At 36.0% G+C, this 21,165-nt stretch overlaps 1 protein-coding gene across 1 annotated transcript in view; it reads right to left on the minus strand.

Annotated features, from left to right (window-relative positions):
• Nucleotides 1–578: 578 nt before the first annotated feature.
• The window catches only part of LOC150099138 (tyrosine-protein phosphatase non-receptor type 13-like), a 470,034-nt gene continuing 449,447 nt past the window's right edge, over nucleotides 579–21,165 (minus strand). Inside the window, exon 34 of the mRNA XM_090403679.1 lies at nucleotides 579–2,068. Coding sequence (XP_090259805.1) covers nucleotides 2,038–2,068 — 31 coding nt within the window. The 3' untranslated portion in view covers nucleotides 579–2,037. The remainder of the gene's footprint in view (nucleotides 2,069–21,165) is intronic.

Raw genomic sequence — 21,165 nt, forward strand, 5'->3', positions numbered from 1 at the left:
TTAGGGTTTGCCACTGTATCTCCAAGGTTTGGATCTTAATTTCAAACTCATGTTTTTCTTGAATGATGTTTGTGTATATGAAGTCTATAGTTTGCATCTGACAGCTGTTCAACTGTCTCTTTAAAGTTGAACAGTTATCATTTCAAAACTTACACACCCTTCTTTTCAATAATAATAATAATTTAAATTAAATGATAATGTCTTTATATATTATAACATGAGTCTTTGGTAAGAGAAAAATTCCAAACAAAACTAAATTACTTTTAAATCACCGTGATTAAGTCCATTTTTAGAACTGATATAAGCTACTACTAGCTCCTGTGTAAGAGAAACAACTTAATTTAAAATTTACTGTATAGAGAAATTAGATTAAAATAACAAAAGAATCGAGTAAAGCAAACATTATGTTTCACAATCAATTATATGCATAACAGATTTAGCTGTCCGAGGAAGCTTAAAAAAAGTGCAATGCAATCCATGAAGGTGCATTATAGGAAATGACGATGATATTAATGAAAAAAATTCTGAAATAATGATGATAATGATTTCATATTACTAGAAAGAAAATTAAGACAAAGTTATAATAACAAATATTTCTTTAATTTTCATTTAGAGCTGAATATAAAGAGTAGTTGCAATCACACTTTGAAATGAGATCAGAAGCTATTGCTCTACTGTAAAGAAAACTCTTGGAATGTTAGTGAAATCGTACAAACAACTATAAAAATATCTATTTAACTACAAGCCTGTACACATGTTTACATATGCTGACCATAAATTTTACATATCTACAAACTTGGCAATAATTGATACTAAGCACATCACAACAATATATAAAACAAGTAATGAAAAATACTTCAATCATACTGAGTTTCATTTCTTATAAAATAAATGAGTCTCAATTTACAGTGCTTCTATGATGCATGGACAGATTTAATACTATTATTTGCTCTGGTGTATAATAAATAAGATAAAAAAATATTAAAAACTGTAGCTATAAGTTTGAAAATAAAAATATGTTTCTTGAAAACTATGGACATTATTATGTTAAATATTTGAAATGACAATAACAATATGAGAGATTTACAAAAATGATATCAGAATTTCTACTGTATTGTATGAATTCATCAATGGCAGGAAATGGATGGTAGAAAGAGAACTTTCATTTCAAATAGTGATTTGAAAATAAAAATTTTACAGAATAAATGTTTCAAAATCATTTTAAACAGTCATCAAAAATATTAAGAAAAAAAGCTGCCTATTAATTATTGGTATGAATGTTTGCAGTAGTAAACTTTCTGCTCCACTTGTATACCTCAAAAATATTTAAAATTATCGAACTATATCAAATGGATAATTATGAAACAATAATAAAACTATTAAGGAAATTATAAACTATGATGACTCTGTGATATGTATAAAATCCTTTTTTTTTTGTTTTGCTATTTTTGGGAACATTTTACAATTGTGTAAAATATTTTAAAAAATAATTGTACAGAATGCCATCGTTTTATGAAACTGTACATACCCAACTAATGTATATGAGATATATAACAAAATAACTTTCTAACATGATGTAATGGCAATGAATATCAACAGATGGATATCTTTCAGATATCTACTTTAAGTCCAGTTTCTTATCAGTGTATTATTAAAGGTTGCAGATAATCAGTTAAGGGAATGTCTCAAAAATTATTTAAAAAATGACAGATGTAATGCTATGTGGAATAGAGAATATTCATGATACTAACATCTGATGAAATAAGAGGTCTCAGTGATGACATCTGCAGACTAGTCAATTACAAAAACTTTAAGGAACAACAAAGTAGCAAGTGATCTAGATTCAACAAATAAAAAAAGGAATATATGCAAGATGGCTTTCCAGATAACTTTCACATGAAACAATGATATTTCATGAAGTTGGAAGACTTTTCAATTATGCAGAAGTAGACACTCAGAGGTCTGGATGAATAACAACTTTCACATTGCTGACTAGATAAATGCAAACCCACTGTTGGTTAGGCTTCAACAAACAGCTCACGAAACTGGATTCCCAATGTTTTCTAGCCTATAAAAGAAAATTTATAAATAATTTGCACATAATTCTGAATTAATATAAGTTTAGATAATTTACAAGGTTTCAGTATAATACAGGTAGTTCCTAACTTACATAAGAGTTATGTTTTACAAACTTCACATAACTCAAATTTCATATAAGTCAAATTTGATTGTCGTTGTTTATTAATTATTGTTTATGTTTTTATACTATGTGTATCAAGCAGTGCATTAACATGTTTTAAAGGTTATTTCTGCTAGTTTCATTCATAGGATTCACACACACACAACTGAGATTTCAGTATGCAATTAATAATGTAAAGCAATAATATAATAAAGTAAAAATCAACAGTATGAGAAATAAGAAAAAAATGTCTAATTTGGCCATTCAAACTTCTGTATTTTCATACAGTAACTTCATTCTTCATAAAACTATCCATAACAGGCTAAAAGTGTCATCTGTTTCTCTTTGCGCATTTAAGACCATGCAGTGTTAGGATCTATCTTCCAACTTTGTCCACCTTCATACTGATGTTAAAAACATAATTTTACTGGAATTATTCAGAAATTTTCATCATTCAAAGGAATTATATTACAGAGGTACCATGTTGAAGAGTGTTGTGAGTGTGTGTGCATAGGAAGGGGACTTATAGTAAAGACATTTTCAATGACTACCATAATTTCTAAATATCTGACAGGGCACATTATGTGCCTGGTACAGAATTCTTAAAAGATAATTACCAGATCATGATTTATTTTCTTTATAATTTTCACTTTGATCCCTTGATCATTTTTCGTGCATTTATGCATGGATCACTTTTACCAGTCATGACTGTACTCTACCCCAGTGCAGACAAACACTAAAAATTAGTAAAGTGTATGAATACAAATATACAGATTGTGCATGTTCAGTAGTAAGGAAGGCACATGAATGCACCATAGAGGCTGTTTGCCTTGCAGAGGACTGCTGTTTGGTGGCATGCGAATAGCATACATATAGTAAGTCAAGTTTTTACACCTTGATTTTTTTTTTCACCCATAGTCCTTTCAGGAAAATTTGTATAAGTCAGGGACTGCCTATATTTAAAACATCTCAATGAAATAGGAACCGGCTTGAGTTCCTTAATTTTTTGTATTTCTGGTCGAAAATCATCTACTCCAGCTGCTTTTCTGCATTTCAAGTTTTTGATGGCTTTTTCTACATTACGTATTGATATGTACTCCTCTTTGCATTCCTCTTGAAAATGTTCTGGTATGGTTCTTTAACACTCTTTCAAAGTAATTATGCCGGATATCTAGGATATGATTATCTTCAACTTTCATAGCTGCAAGAAAACTATCAATGCTTCCAAAACAAAGTTTGAAAGAACAAAAAGCAGGAAACTTTCAGTCAGGTCTCTCTTTTGGTCTCTTGAAAGCAATTGGTCATAACTTTCGCCCAACACTATTCTCAGCCCTATCATACACAGATGGCTCTATTGCATTATCACTTTCAGAAAAAGCCACTCTCCAGGTTTTACCACTTTGCCTCCAATGCATGCATAACTGACAATAGTAAATCCCCCCCCCAAACATTCCAGATGCCCAATGTACAATGTCCCCTATATCTTTTTACCAAAAACAGATCAGAAAAATATTGTCAAATTAGACACTAAAAAGAATGCACAATTCCTCCAATTGTTCAACCTGAACTGACTTTTCTATCATGTGTCGTTCTCTTTCTTCACTGGTATCTAACTCAAGCCTGGAAACTGGCCTATATTCAACCCATTTCCAAGAAGGGTGACAAATCACTACCCTATCTTACTCACCTCAGTCCTATCTAAAGTAATGGAGAGGACCATCAATTCCCAGCTCCTACACTACATCAAAGGCACCCAGCTAATATTGACCACTAGTATGGATTCCATCACTGCTGATCAACAGGAGCATATCACCCATCCCTAGAAAAATGCTAGAGAAGGTTGGTAAATCTCATGTGATTTGTTGCACTTGATATCTCCAAAGCTTTTGACTAGGTTAGGCATAAAGGTTTACTAAGCAAACTTTCATTATTCCACCAGATTCCATTCTCTGACCATCTTCCTTCTATCACCTCCAACCCAATACACAGTTTTGCAAATGACAGCCCATTGTACTGCTCCCTTTCATTTGACAAACCTTACTCTATACAATTCACATCAGCCTATTGAATATCAACCACCACTGCCCTAAATTCTGATCCAAGCCATCCTCCAATGGGGATTCAGATAACCTAGTCAATTTCAATGCAAATAAAATCCAGTTCTATCTTATTTCTCACAAAAAAAGAACTATTTTCTCCCAGTATTGTTTTGGACAATAGCAAAATTGATTAGTTGGGTCCAGAATCAGAAATGATAATAAATGTTAAGATAAATTAAAAGAAGAATAGTATGGGGTGCTTAAGGGTCAAAGCTGTATAACTGAGAGGAGACCTCCACATAGCCTTTAAAGGAATGCGGAGAACCGACCAGGGCTTCTGACCTAATGTCCAATCCTCACCTTCTCGTGGTGCACCCTGTTGGGTATCTACTTTGATACTGAACGAACGAGGATGGGCTGGCAATTTGGGATTTAGCCGACCAAATTGTATTCTTATTGGTTAAACCAAAATAAAAAATGATGGTACAACATGACAAAATTTCATGCCGGCTGGGGCGTCGCCCGGTTAAACAAGGCCCCCGTTGTTTTCGCCAGGGAACCAGGGCGAACAGCGAAAAGTCAGCTACTGGAACAAATCTGAAAACAAACCCCAACTCAACATCACCAGAGTTAAAGATCGGTACTATCAACGTAAGAAGCCTGAATGGCAAAGAAATGGAGCTAGCTGAGGAATTAGATAAGTACCAGATCGACATAATAGGGGTGACTGAAACAAAAAAGACCAAAACTGGTGAGATCTTTCTGAGCAATAAATACAAAATGTTATATTCAGGCAATGACAATCAAGGAAAAGAAGGAGTAGCCATAGTATTCAACACAAAATACGAGGCTAATCTTCTTGAATGGCAGTCAGTCTCAAGTAGAGTAATGTGGGCAAATATGAGAATGGGGAACTGGACAATGAGACTTATTTGTGCCTATGGTCCCACAGAAGATTCTACTAAGGTAGAAGTGGAGGAATTTTTTGAGGCTTTAGAAAAAGCAACTGACACAATGAAAAAGGAAAAGTTGGTCCTTGTTGGGGATCTAAATAGTAGAGTAGGAAATGATTGTGAGACATACAAAAATATTTTGGGAAAATTTGGAGAAAAGAGCAAAGCTAATAATAATGGCAAATATCTGTTGGATTTCTGCTCAGGACATGGACTGGTTATTACTAACACCATGTTCCAACATAAAAATGTGCACAAATTCACATGGAGAGAAGAGGCTAGGAATAAGAAAAGTCTCATTGACTATGTTATTGTTGATAGTGATGTTTTCTCCCTGGTGCAGGACACTAGAGTGTACAGAGGATTTGAAATTGGAAGTGATCACTATTTAGTCTTGAGCAGGATAAAATTGAATTTCATATTGAAAAGAATAACATGTAAGAAAGTTTTAAAGCGAATAAAAGATGAGCAGCTCTCAGATGTGAACTGTAGACTAAAATACAGAAATATTATTGAAAAGAAAATGAAAGAGTTTGGAAACAGGAATCAAACCTTGGAGATTCAGTGGCAAACTCTGAAGGAAACATTGATTGATTCTGCCAGAGAGGCATGTGGTGAGGTTGTGTGCAAGGATAAAAAAATCAGAACTCCCTGGTGGACACAGGAAGTTAAAGAGGCAGTGAAGGAAAAGAAGAAAGCATATCAAAAGTTCCTGGCAAATAAGTCAGCTTTTACTCTTACAGAATACAGAGACAAATGTAAGAAAGCTAAACAGTGTGTAAAACTAGCTAAACAAAAGTCATGGGAGGACTTTGGCAAGAATATAGAAAATAAATATCAAGAAGGTGGCAAAATATTCTGGAGGTTGTTGAAGAAGCTTAGGAATGGAGGAAAAAGTGCTGTAAAAGAAATTAAAGATGATAAAGGTGAAATGAAAACAGGAGAAAAAGATATCCTTGAAGTATGGAGTAATTACTTTGAAAAACTGCTAAATGAAACAAGCAGTGATGACAGCACAGTGATAAAAAACACTGACCAGGCATGCAGTCAGGAATACATATCCATACTTGAAGTAGAAAAAGCCATCAAAGGCTTGAAATGTGGAAAGGCAGCAGGAGTAGATGATATTCGACCAGAAATGCTGAAGTATGGTAGTATAAGAGTCTTACAGTGGCTGCACTGCATAGTTCAGAAAGCCTGGACAGAGGGACGAATTCCCGATGATTGGAGTAGAGCTCTCATAGTACCCATATATAAAAAGGGAAATAAAACTGAATGTGAGAATTACAGAGGTATTTCCCTACTAAGTGTTCCTGGCAAGATCTATGCAAGTATACTTGAGAAACGGTTGAGAAGAATTGTGGAAGAAAAGCTTGGTGAAGAACAAGCTGGATTCAGGCCAAATAGAGGCTGTCAGGATCAGATCTTCACTTTACGACAAATAGTCGAGAAAGCATGGGAATATAACAAAGATCTGTATTTAAGTTTTGTCGATTTGGAAAAGGCATATGACAAGGTGCCAAGAGAGAAACTATTCAATACTCTGCAGTTATATGGTGTCAATGGGGCATTATATCAAGCAATACTTAGTCTTTATTTGAGTTGTGAGTCAGCAGTTAGAATTGAAGGAAGTACAGGAAGATGGTTTAATGTTAAATCTGGTGTGAGACAAGGATGTACATTATCCCCTCTGTTATTCATTATCTATATGGATCACATTATGAAGGAATGTGGTATTAAACCTGATATCAAAATTGGAGATGTTAATGTCAGCTCTTTGCTTTATGCGGATGATGTTATACTTCTAAATAAATCCGCTACAAGTCTGCAAGATTCTCTGACTAAATTGAATAGCTGTTGTAATAGATATGGTATGAAGGTCAGCAATAAAAAGACAAAGACAATGAAAATAGGCAGAATCATTGAAAATGTCAACTGTGTTGTGAATGGAGAACCTGTGGAACAAGTAAAACATTTCAGCTACTTAGGCACAATTTTTACTGAAGATGGTAAACTAAATATAGAAATAGACAACAGAATCAGCAAAGCTGGTATGGTGGGAAGTCAATTGAATAAATTCATATGGAATAAGAAAGAAATTAGTCAAAACACTAAATTAGCTGTATACAAGACTGTGTTCAAACCAATTTTAACTTATGGATCTGAGAACTGGGTCAGAAGTAAAACACTTGACCAAAGACTAGAGACCGCAGATATGAGGGTCCTGAGAAAGATTATAGGTGTGAACAGATGGCATCAATGGCAATATCATATTAAAAATGAGGATATTAGGAAAGAACTTGACATTGTCAGCATCCAGGAATGCGTTAGCAGAGCTAATCTCAGATGGTATGGTCACTTAAATAGAATGGGAGAGGAAAGATTAGCAAAACAAGTGTTCTCTGCCAGGTTGGCAGGAAAACGAAGACCAAGATATAGGTGGATTGATACGGTACAAAGTGCCTTAGACGATAGAAATATAAGATCTGATAATGTTGGAGTCTTGACAAGTAACAGACTGATTTGGAGGAAAATTGTAGATAGGAAGTTAGTAATGATGTAATTTTTTCATGTAGTACTGTCATATCCTGTACACCCCTTGAGGGTACATGGCAGGAATTTGATGATGATGATGATGATGATAGGGGTGGGACAAAGGGAACACTGCAATTCATGTATACTAATGCCAGGAGTATTAGGAACAAGAAGGAAGAATTTTTGGCCTTGATTGCCTCTTCCTGGCCACAGGTTATTGGCATTAGTGAAACATGGCTGACGGAAGATGATATAGTCAGTGGGATAGAATGTGTAGGTTATAGTATGTTTAGGAGGGACAGAGAGAATAAAATTGGGGGGGGGGTGTTATTGATGATAGCTGATGAACTGCAGCCAAGGAGAATTGAAGTATTGCAGGATAGTGAAAGGAGCTCATTTGAGGCTATTTGGTGTGAGATTGATACTGGCAGAATAAAATATACAGTTGGGTGCTGCTATAGACCAGGTGATGGAATAGATGGTGGAGATGGTATGCATAAACAAATTGATGAAATGAGTGGAAGGAGGGTAATTATTATGGGGGATTTCAACTATGGTAACATTGATTGGAAGGAGGAGAGGACACATGTGAGGAAGGAAATGGATTTTATTCAATTATTAAGGGATAACTATCTGAAACAGCATGTAATTGAAAATACTAGGGGTGTGAGAGTGCTTGACCTGGTAATAGTATCTGAGAATTTGACTGTATTGAATATGACCATGTTGCCACCTATTGGTGAGAGTGATCATAAGGTCTTGACCTGGGAGGTGGCTAAAGGTGTGAAATTTGTGATTAAGACAGGGTATATGTGGAATTACCGTGCTGGCAAGTATGACAAGCTTAGGAGATTGCTTGGATCAGTGCCATGGCATGTACAACTGCAAGGGCTGGACGTCGATAGAGCATGGGAAGTGATCAAAGAGCATTTACAGGAGGTTATGGCTGATTGTATACCTAAGGTCCGAATAGTGAAACAAGGAGGGGTTAAATGGATGAATAACACCATTAAGCTTGAGCTGCAAAAAAAGAAACAACTATGGAGGGAATTTAAAGAAAGGGGTGACCTGCAGGCACACGAACGGTATAAAGTACAGGCTAGAAGGGTAACGAGTGTGGTAAAAACAGCAAAAGCCGATTATGAAAGGAAACTAGCTATGCAAGCAAAAGAGAATCCCAAACAGTTCTTTCAATATGCTGCAAGCAAGAAAAAAACTGTACATGGCAAAATGATTTTAAGGAATGACGATGGTAAAGAGTTCACTGAACCAGTCGATATAGTGGAGTTACTGAGCACGCACTTTGCAAAAGTATATCATCCAGGTGGTGACGTTGAAAAAATGAAGGAACCATTAGTTTATATGGGAATTGTGATGAATGAAGTGGAGGTGAGTAGTCTATTACAGAACCTTAATGTGAATACATCTGTGGGATTGGATGGTATACCGGCACGGGTCTTGCATGAAGCGGCTAATGAATTATCAGTGCCCTTGACTGTGTTGTTTAATCTGAGTCTCAGGTCTGGCTTAGTCCCGAAGGCGTGGAAAGAGGGGAAAATAGTTCCACTGCATAAAGGAGGATCCAAGACTATGGTTGCAAATTACCGACCGATCAGCATATCAGGAGTCGTTGTCAAGGTCTTGGAGAAAGTAGTCAAGGGAAAAATACAGGAATGGATTGATGAAAATGAGATACTGTACAGAGGACAGCATGGCTTTGTGAAGGGTAGATCATGCCTCAGTAACTTGCTCAAGTTTTATAACAGGGTGACGGCTGAACTGGATAAGGGAAATGGGTTTACAGTGATACTGCTGGACCTGGCAAAGGCGTTTGACAGGATACCACATGGAATTCTAATCCGTAAACTACAACATATGGGAATGGATATAGGGTTGGTGAGATGGATAGCTGGGTGGTTGATGGAGAGATATCAAAGAGTAGTTTATTCAGGAGTAGAGTCCAAAAAACGGCCTGTGACTAGTGGTGTGCCACAGGGTTCTGTTCTTGGACCACTGCTGTTTAATCTGTTCATTAACGATATAGGGAATGGTCTAAGTGGGACAGTTCATTTGTTCGCTGATGATGCAAAGTTGGGTAGGGCGATAGTGAATGCAGAAGATGTCAAAGTCTTGCAAGATGACTTAGATAGATTGGAGTTCTGGACTAAGGAGAATGGATGTCAATTTAATGTGACAAAATGTAAGGTTATGCATTTCGGAGTGAAAAGATTAGCAGCAGTATACCACATTGGTGGAACTGTACTCCAAGAGATTGATGAGGCCAGGGACTTGGGAGTGTTGGTGGATAGGGAGATGAAGTTTAGGGGGCACATTGCGAAAGTAGCTAAATCAGCTCATCAACTCACTTGGTTGTTGAAAAATACCTTGACGAGCAGAGAAAAACAAGTTATTGTACCTCTGTACCGAGCCCTGATAAGACCTCATCTCGACTACTGTGCCCAGATTTGGTCACCTCGGTTCCTTCTTGATGGGGAGGAGGTTGAGAGGATCCAGAGGCGAGTGACTAAGATGATAGCAGGTCTATGGAATGCACCATATGAGAACAGGTTGAAGATTTGTGGGTTGCAGAAACTAGTTGATAGGCGAAAAAGGGGAGATATGATTGAGACATTCAAATTGCTAAAAGGATTCTATAGGATTAATTCAGATGATATTTTTGAGATCAGGACTGGTGGTGGGAGAACTAGGGGACACCCATGGAAGCTGGGCAAGAGCGTGGTTAGCAGGGGTGTTAGAGCTGAGTTCTTTACTTTTAGAGTGGTAAATGAGTGGAATAAGCTGCCAGAGTCTGTTGTGGGTGCTATGACAGTGAGCGAGTTCAAGGCAAGGTATGATAGATACTGTGAGAATGTTGAACAGCTGTGTGAACATGATGTTTAGGGCCTCCCTCGATGAGTCTAAGGACTCCTGGAGTAGCCCGTGGTAATAATAATAATAATATAAACATAAGTTCAGAAAACTCGATCAATAATAGCATCAATATCTTAGAAAAAAATTAAGTAATCCTTAATTTGCTAGTGATATTGAGATATCTTCTTAGAAGACCCTAATGAAATGATGGTAATTATAAATGGAAATCAAGAAGCAAATTGGTAGGAGATGAAATTCATTTTGCAAAAACAAAAATCATGATAAACAGCTCAAAAATTCCTATCTTGTTGAATAGTATGATTAATGAATATGTGCTAGACAGCATCTTTTTTGTGATAAATAATACCTTCAATCAGCAGACAATTCCCAGAAATACAGACTAGAATAACCAAAGAAAAGAATAATTACTGGACTCTGGTAAAATGGATGAAACATTTAATGGAATGAATATAGCACAAAGAAGTAATTAATTCCAAGCTTAATAGTTCTGTCCCTGTCACAGAGAAATTATGGGATACAAGATAAAAAAAATTTAATAACACACACAAAACAATACACAGAAGATGTTAGACTAGAAACCTAAAGTTATATTACGGTTGATGGGTTGCTAGCCTTGGCTGCGAGGTCAAAGAATTGATGTTTCCAAATTTTGGAAACATCATGCTCATTTATTAAAAATTCTTCCAAGTTTCTCAATAAAGTAAAATATATTGGGGTGTTTAAGGGTCAAAACTTTTTAACTGAGAGGAGATCTCCATCTCCTTTAAAGGAATGCGGAGCCCAGAGCTTCCGACGTAATATTCAATTCTCACCTTCTCATGGTGCACCCTGTTAGATATCTACCTGGATACTGAACGGACAAGGATGAGCTGGCAATTTGGGAATTAGCCGACCAAATGTATTCTTATTGGCATAAACCAAAATATCAAATGATGGTACAATATGACAGAATTGCATGCCGGGTGGGACATCGCCGGATAAACGGCCCCCATTGTTTTTGCAAGGGAACCAAGGCAAACAGCAAAAAGTCAGCTACTGGAACAAATCATAAAACCCACCACAACTCAACATCACTTGAGTTCAAGATCAGTACTATCAACATAAGAAGCCTGAATGGCAAAGAAATGGAGCTAGCTGAGGAAATGAATAAGTACAAGATTGGCATAATAGGGCTGACTGAAACAAAAAAGGCAAAAACTGGTGAGATCTTTCTGAGCAATAAATACAAAATGTTATATTCAGGTATGACAATCAAGGAAAAAGAAGGGGAAGCCATAGTATTCAACACTAAATATGAGGCTAATCTTCTTGAATGGCAGGCAGTCTCAAGTAGAGTGATGTGGGCAAATATGAGAATAGGGAACTAGACAATGAGATTTATTTGTGCCAATGGTCCCAAAGAAGGTTCTACTAAAGTAGGGGTGGAATTTTTTGATTTTGGAAAAGAAACTGACACAAAATTGGTCCTTGTTTCTAAATAGCAGAGTAGGAAATGATTGTCAGACATACAAAAACTTTTTAACTGAGAGGAGATCTCCATCTCCTTTAAAGGAATGCGGAGCCCAGAGCTTCCGACGTAATATTCAATTCTCACCTTCTCATGGTGCACCCTGTTAGATATCTACCTGGATACTGAACGGACAAGGATGAGCTGGCAATTTGGGAATTAGCCGACCAAATGTATTCTTATTGGCATAAACCAAAATATCAAATGATGGTACAATATGACAGAATTGCATGCCGGGTGGGACATCGCCGGATAAACGGCCCCCATTGTTTTTGCAAGGGAACCAAGGCAAACAGCAAAAAGTCAGCTACTGGAACAAATCATAAAACCCACCACAACTCAACATCACTTGAGTTCAAGATCAGTACTATCAACATAAGAAGCCTGAATGGCAAAGAAATGGAGCTAGCTGAGGAAATGAATAAGTACAAGATTGGCATAATAGGGCTGACTGAAACAAAAAAGGCAAAAACTGGTGAGATCTTTCTGAGCAATAAATACAAAATGTTATATTCAGGTATGACAATCAAGGAAAAAGAAGGGGAAGCCATAGTATTCAACACTAAATATGAGGCTAATCTTCTTGAATGGCAGGCAGTCTCAAGTAGAGTGATGTGGGCAAATATGAGAATAGGGAACTAGACAATGAGATTTATTTGTGCCAATGGTCCCAAAGAAGGTTCTACTAAAGTAGAAGTGGTGGAATTTTTTGAGGCTTTAGAGAAAGAAACTGACACAATGAAAAAGGAAAAGTTGGTCCTTGGGAGATTCTAAATAGCAGAGTAGGAAATGATTGTCAGACATACAAAAATATTTTGGGAAAATCTGGAGAAAAGAGCAAAGCTAATAATAATGCCAAATACCTATTTGATTTTTGCTCAGGACATAGACTCGTTATTACTAACACAATGTTCCAAGAAAAGTCTCATTGACCATGTTATTGTTGATAGTGATGATTTCTCCATGGTGCAGGACACCAGAGTGTAAGGAGGATTTGAGATTGGAAGTGATCACCATTTAGTCTTGAGCACGACAAAATTGAATTTCATAGTGAAAAGAAGAACATGAAAGAAAGTTTTAAAGCGAATAAAAGTTGAGCAGCTATCAGATGTGAACTGTAGACTAAAATACACAAAGATTATTGAAGAAAAAATGAAAGAGTTTGAGAACAGGAACCAAACTTTGAGCATTCAGTGACAAGCCATGAAGAAAACGCTGATTGATTCAGCCAGAGAGGCATGTGGTGAGGTTGTCTGCAAGGATAGAAAAATCAGAACTCCATGGTGGACAGAGGAAGTTAAAGAGGCAGTGAAGGAAAATAAAAAAGCATAACAAAGGTTCCAGGTAAAAAAGTCAGCTAGTGCACTCAGAGAATACAGAGACAAATGTAAGAAAGCTAAACAAACTAGCTAAATAAAAGTCATAAGAAGACTTTGGTAAGAACATAGAAAATAAATATGAAGAAGGTGGCAAGATATTCTAGAGGTTGTTGAAGAAGCTTAGAAATGGAGAAAAGACTGCTGTAAAAGGAATTAGAGATGATAAAGGCGACATGAAAACATTAGAAAAAGATGCCTTAAAATATGGAGTAATAACTTCGAAAAATTGCTAAACAGAACAATCAATGATAGCACAGTGGTAAAAACACTCAACAGGCACACAGTCAGGAATACATATCGAATACATACTTGAAGTAGAAAAAGCCATCAAAGGCCTGAAATGTGGAAAGACAGCAGGATGACGATTATGATATCATCTACATCAAATTGAACAGAGCTTGTTTTACTAATCTTTCCTCTCCCTTTCTGTTTAAGTGACCATACCACCTGAGATCAGCCCAGCTAACGCATTCCTGGATGCTGACGATGTCAAGTTCTTTCCTAATATCCTAAATATTAGGACATATTAGTTTTTAATATCATGTTGCCATTGATGCCATCTGTCCACGCCTCTAATCTTTCTCAGAACTCTCATATCTGCGGTCTCTAGTCTTTGGTCAAGTGTTTTACTTCTGACCCAGTTCTCAGATCCATAAGTTAAAACTGGTTTGAAACACTGTCTTGTATACAGCTAATTTCATGTTCCAATTAATTTCTCTCTTATTCCATATCAATTTATTCAATTGACTTCCTACCATACCAGCTTTGTTGATTTTGTTGTCTATTTACATATTTAATTTACCATCTTCACTAAAAATTGTGCCTAAGTAGCTGAAATGTTTTACTTGTTCCACAGGTTCCCGTTTCACAACACAGTTGACATTTTCAACAATTATACCTATTTTCATCATTTTTGTTTTTGTAATGCTGACCTTCATACCACATCTATTACAACAGTTATTCAATTTAGTCAGGGAATCTTGCAAACTTGTAGCAGATTTATTTAGAAGTATAACATTATCCACATACAACAAAGAGCTGAGATTAACATCTCCAATTTTGATATCAGGTTTAATACCACTTTCCTTCATAATGTGATCCATATAGATAATGAATAACAGAGGGGATAATGTACATCCTTGTCTCACACCAGATTTAACATTAAACCATCTTCCTGTACTTCCTTCAATTCTAACTGCTGACTTACAACTCAAATACAGACTAAGTATTGCATAAATGTAGAGTATTGAATAGCTTCTCTCTTGGCACCTTGTCATATGCCTTTTCCAGATTGACAAAATTTAAATACAGATTTTTGTTATATTCCCATTCTTTCTCAACTATTTGTCGTAAAGTGAAGATCTCATCCTGACAGCCTCTATTTGGCCTGAATCCAGCTTATTCTTCACCGAGCATTTCTTCCACAATTCTTCTCAACCGTTTCTCAAGTATACTTGCATTGATCTTGCCAGGAACACTCAGTAGGGAAATACCTCTGTAATTCTCACATTAGTTTTATTTCCCTTTTTATATATGTATACATAAAAATATAACGGAAAAAATGTATAGTTATGTCTACTCACGGTTTACCTCTTTTAAAACTTTTTATATATGGTACTATTAGAGCTCTACTCCAATCATTGGGAATTCATCCCTCTGTCCAGGCTTTCTGAACTATGCAGTGCAGCCCATACTTCAGCATTTCTGGTCGAATATCATCTACTCCTGCTGCATTTCCACATTTCAAGCCTTTGATGATTTTTTCTACTTCAAGCATGGATATGTATTCTGATTGTATGCCTGTTGAGTGTTTTTTACCACTGTGCTATCACGGCTTGTTTCATTTAGCAATTTATCGAAGTAATTACTCCATACTTCAAGGATATCTTTTTCTCCCATTTTCATGTCACCTTTATCATCTCCTTTTAAACTCTTTCCTCCATTTCTAAGCTTATTCAACAACCTCCAGAATATCTTACCACCTTCTAGATATTTATTTTCTATGTTCTTGCCAAAGTCCTCCATTGACTTTTGTTTAGCTAGTTTTACACAGTGTTTCGCTTTCTTACATTTGTCGCTGTATTCTCTAAGAGTAAAAGCTGACTTATTGGACAGAAACTTTTGATATGCTTTCTTCTTTTCCTTCACTGCCTCTTTAACTTCCTGTGTCCACCATGGAGTTCTGATTTTTTCTATCTTTGCAGACTACCTCACCACACGCAACTCTGCCTGAATAAATCAGGGTTTTCTTCAAGGCTTGCCACTGAATCTCCAAGGTTTGGTTCCTGTTCTCAAACTCTTTCATTTTTATTTCAATAATCTTTGTGTATTTTAGTCTACAGTTCACATCTGGGAGCTGCTCAACTTTTATTTGCTTTAAAACTTTCTTACATGTTCTTCTTTTCAATATGAAATTCAATTTTATCCTGCTCAAGACTAAATAGTGATCACTTCCAACTTCAAATCCTCTGTACACTCTGGTGTCCTGCACCAGAGAGAAAACATCACTATCAACAATAACATAGTCAATGAGACTTTTCTTATTCCTTGCTTCTTCTCTACATGTGAATTTGTGCACATTTTTATGTTGGAACATGGTGTTAGTATTAATCACTCCATGTCCTGAGCAGAAATCCAACAGGTATTTGCCATTATTATTAGCTTTGCTATTTTCTCCAAATTTTCCCAAAATATTTTTGTATGTCTAACAATCATTTCCTAGTCTGCTAATTAGTTCCCCAACAAGGACCAACTTTTCGATTTTCATTGTGTCAGTGGCTTTTTCTAATGCATCAAAAAATTCCTCCACTTCTACCTTAGTAGAACCTTCTGTGGGACCATAGCCACAAATAAGTCTCATTGTTCAATTCCCCATTCTGATATTAGCCCACATCACTCTACTTGAGACTGCCCACCATTCAAGAAGATTACCCTCATATTTTGTGTTGAATACTATGGCTACTCCTTCTTTTTCTTGATTGTCATTTCCTGAATATAACATTTTGTATTTATTGCTCAGAAAGATCTCACCAGTTTTTGTCTTTTTTGTTTCAGTCACCCCTATTATGTCGATCTAGTACTTATCTAATTCCTCAGCTAGTTCCATTTCTTTTCCATTCAGGCTTCTTATGTACATAGTATCGATCTTTAACTCTGGTGATGTTGAGTTTTCAGATGTTCCAGTAGCTGACTTTTCGCTGTTCGCCCTGGTTCCCTGGCGAAAACAATGGGGCCTTGTTTAACTGGGCAACGCCCCAGCGTCCATGAAATTTTGTCATGTTGTACCATCATTTTCTATATTGGTTTTAGCCAATAAGAATACAATTTGGTCGGCTAAATTCTAAATTGCCAGCCCATCCTCGTTCATTCAGTATCCAGGTAGATACCCAACAGGGTGCACCACGAGAAGGTGAGGATTGGAAATTAGGTCAGAAGCCCTGGTCGGTTCTCTGCATTCCTTTAAAGGCTATGTGGAGGTCTCCTCTCAGTTATACAGCTTTGACCCTTAAGCACCCTGGAGTAGATGATAATCGACCAGAAATGGTTATATATGGTGTTATAAAAGTCTTACAGTGGCTGCACTGCATAGTTCAGAAAGCCTGGACAGAGGGACGAATTCCCGATGATTGGAGTAGAGCTCTCATAGTACCCATATATAAAAAGGGAAATAAAACTGCATGTGAGAATTACAGAGGTATTTCCCTACTGAGTGTTCCTGGCAAGATCTATGCAAGTATACTTGAGAAACGGTTGAGAAGAATTGTGGAAGAAAAGCATGGTGAAGAACAAGCTGGATTCGGGTCAAATAGAGGCTATCAGGATCAGATCTTTACTTTACGACAAATAGTGGAGAAATCATGGGAATATAAGAAAGATCTGTATTTAAGTTTTGTAGATCTGGAAAAGGCATATGACAAGGTGCCAAGAGAGAAGCTATACAAAACACTACAGTTAGATGGTGTCAATGGGGCATTATATCAAGCAATACTCAGTCTTTATTTGAGTTGTAAGTCAGTAGTTAGAATTGAAGGAAGTAAAATAAGGTGGTTTAATGTTAAATCTGGTGTCAGACAAGGATGTACATTATCCCCTCTCTGATTCATTATCTATATGGATCACATTATGAAGGAAATTGGTATTAAACCTGATATCAAAATTGGAGATGTTAATCTCCGCTCTTTGCTTTATGCAGATGATGTTATACTTCTAAATAAATCCACTACAAGCTTGCAAGATTCCCTGCCTAAAGTGAATAACTGTTGTAATAGATATGGTATGAAGGTCAGCATTAAAAAGACAAAGACAATGAAAATAGGCAAAAACATTGAAAATATTAACTGCAATGTGAATGGAGAACCTATAGAATAAGTAAAACATTTCAACTACTTAGGCACGATTTTTAGTGAAGATGGTAAATTAAATATGGAAATTGACAACAGAATCAGCAAAGCTGGTATGGTAGGAAGTCAACTGAATAAATTTATATGGAATAAGAGAGAAATTATCAAAAACACTAAATTATCTGTATACAAGACAGTTTCAAACCAATTTTAACTGGATCAGAAGTAAAACACTTGACCAAAGACTAAAGACAACAGATATGAGAGTCCTGAGAAAGATTAGGGGCATGAACAGATCGCATCAATGGCAATATCATATTAAAAACTAGGATATTAGTAAAGAACTTGATGCTGTTAGTATCGAGGAATGTCTTAGCAGATGTAATCTCAAGTGGTATGGTTACTTAAACAGAATGGGAGAGCAAAGATTAGCAAAACTTTGCCGGCCTGGTTGGCCAAATGGTTAGCGTATCCGCTCACCACCGAAAAGGCTGTGGGTTCGAATCCAATCATGGGCACGGATGTTTGTGATTGTCTGTGATACTAGTGGTGGTCGGTGGTAGATGAAGGTAGTTGAGGTTGGTGAAGACGAAGAGTTGTAGAGTAGATGCCCTCCCTTGATGAGTCTTTTGACTCCCTGGATGTGTTATGTAATAATAATAATAAAAAACAAGTGTTCCCTGCAAGGTTGGCAGGAAAAAGACCCAGAGGAATGACAAGATATAGGTGGATTGATACAGTAAAAGGTGCCTTAGCAGGCAGAAATATAACATCTGATAATATTGGAGTCTTGACAGGCAGCATACTGATTTGGAGGAAAATTGTATATAGGAAGTTAGTGATGATGTAAAAAATGTTTCCTTACAACACATTGATATAATGTTAGCTTTGATATAGAATCTTTCTTCACAGATATTCCTCTTGAGGATACACTACAACTTTCAGAAGTATTTCTGCAGGGTATAATGAAATTATTTGACTTTGTAATGCATGCTGGATATTTTATTTGTCAGAACAAAGTTTACAGTCTTAAGAACAATAGGAAGTCCACTCTCCTCCTCACTTCCTTTTATTTAGAACATTTAGAAGACATCCTTTTCTAGGCCATACATCCTCAGCCTTCATTTTGGGTTCGATATATAGATGATGTTTTTGCTATTTGGTCCCATAATGAAGACACATTACTTACTATTTTATTGAATATAAACAACCTACATCCACGACTTAAATTCAGTATGGAAATGGAAACCCCTCCCCCAACAAATTGTTCGTTTTAGATATTCTACTCCTTCATTTGCCATCAGGTGAATTAATTACTTCCATTTATCGAAAGCCTACTTTCACTGGACAGTACATTTAACAGCAATCAGCTCACTATCCATCACCGAAGACTGAAATTATAAAAACTTTATTGTGATGTGCCATATTATTTGTTCTAGACCTCAACTATTACAGCAGGAACATCAATAGCTTCTCAGCAACAGACCATGCAACAGCTTTTTAATTTCTATAATCTTAGCTCAAATCAAGAAACAATATGTTGAGTTCCAAATCCAGAATTCTTTAGAAATATAATTTAGTGGCTACTTTTCTTCCTATCAACAAATTATCAGCATGATTTTTCCCATCTTCAAAAGATAAATGATTTCCTCTAGCTCTTTCTGGTGTCTACCAAGTTCTTTGTGACTGTTCTTACTTTGGACAAACTGGATGCTCTGTGGAAAAAATAATACAAGAACACTAGTCTTACATTAACAACAGTAAATGTGAAAAATTTATCATGGCACAGCAAAAAACAGATATAGACCACAACATCCTATGGTCCGAAACATGTTTACTTCATCAATGTCAGTATAAATTTGAATGTTTGTTTAAAGAAAGCAGTGAGGCTTTACTTCACCATCCAAACTTAAATCAGAATGACTTCCTCTCTCTCTGTCTAAGATATGGGAATATCTTATATCACACATCAATATTTTTTTTTTAAAGAGCTCATCAATTATCACTATTATAATATTTCATCAGTTATACCATTGCATTGTTTTATGTATAATATCAAATAGCTCTCACTTTTTTAAATCATCCACTGTTCACTTTCTATTTTGTAATTAACTGTTGTCACCACTGGTGGTGGTGGTGGCCGCTGTAATATTCATGCTGAAATATATGGCCTTAAATGAATAGTATTACTTATCCCATGTGTTTTTTCCTGTTAATTGAAAAAAGCGATAAATGGTACCATAATCTTCAGTTATGTTGCTTTTATCATCTTTGATTCAATTTAGAGTATTCTTTCTTCCATTTCTAAGCTTTTTTTGATATCTTCTAAAACATACTGCCACATATTTGTGATATTTATCTTCAATATTCTATCCACAGCCCTCTCCCCTCTCCACATGCATACACAATTCAGCTTTTATATATATATATATATACATATATATACATACATACAGGAATACCTTGTGTAGCGCAGTTAATTGGTTCTAATAAGCATCTGCGCTATGCAAAACCGCATTGTTCGAGGTCTATTTATAAAGGTTTTCAATTTAGTTTGTTTATTACAAAAATTGTTATTTTAATTAACTAAATAACAAATAAAATCCTTTTGTTTTCTACAAAAAGTTGTAGAAAACAAAACACATATTGCTTCAATTTTAGCATACAGTAATTTACTTTTTACTAAAGTAGTCTTTTAATGTTTGTTGAGCCATCCTTGTCTTCTTTGTCTCTTCGAGTACTAGATCTCTGTAGCATTTGATGGCATTATTGAGACTTTGTCTCACTTTGATGCTTCTTTCCAAATTTGGGTCGGCATTTATGAGAAAGTCGGAAGCTTCGTCGATTTTTCTCACAAAAGTTGAAAGGTCAGCAAAGGAAAATTCTTCAACCATGACATCAGTGGGGTCATCTTCGTCTTCTTCTGCTTCATAGGCTCATTGTTGTTCCAACTCCAAAAGGGTTTCATCATCCAGATCATTTGAATGAGAATCAATACACATTGTTACAATCTAAACTTGTAAAACCAAGATCTTTGCCCATCTGTAACAATTTCTGTTGAGATTTCCTCTTTCTGTGTTGTAAAGGCAACAAAGTCCTTTGAACAATGCAGGAAGATATTATGCCATATGGCTCTCATGTTGCTTTGAGTCACCGCTTGCCAAGATTCATAAATATTTTGAATGGCATCTTTTATGTTAAATTTGTTCCAAAATTCACTCCAAGTCCAAGAATCTTCTTCTGCTGCTGCAGCTTTAATAGCTTGAGCAAACATTCGTCTTAAATAGTAAGCCTTGAAAGTGGAGATAACGCCTTGATCCATCGGCTGCAGAATTGATGTT

This window comes from Typopeltis vanoorti, chromosome 14 (genome assembly GCF_054136105.1).
Source record: "Typopeltis vanoorti isolate ZY-2024b chromosome 14, IOZ_Tvanoo_1.0, whole genome shotgun sequence".
Lineage (NCBI taxonomy): Eukaryota > Metazoa > Arthropoda > Arachnida > Uropygi > Thelyphonidae > Typopeltis > Typopeltis vanoorti.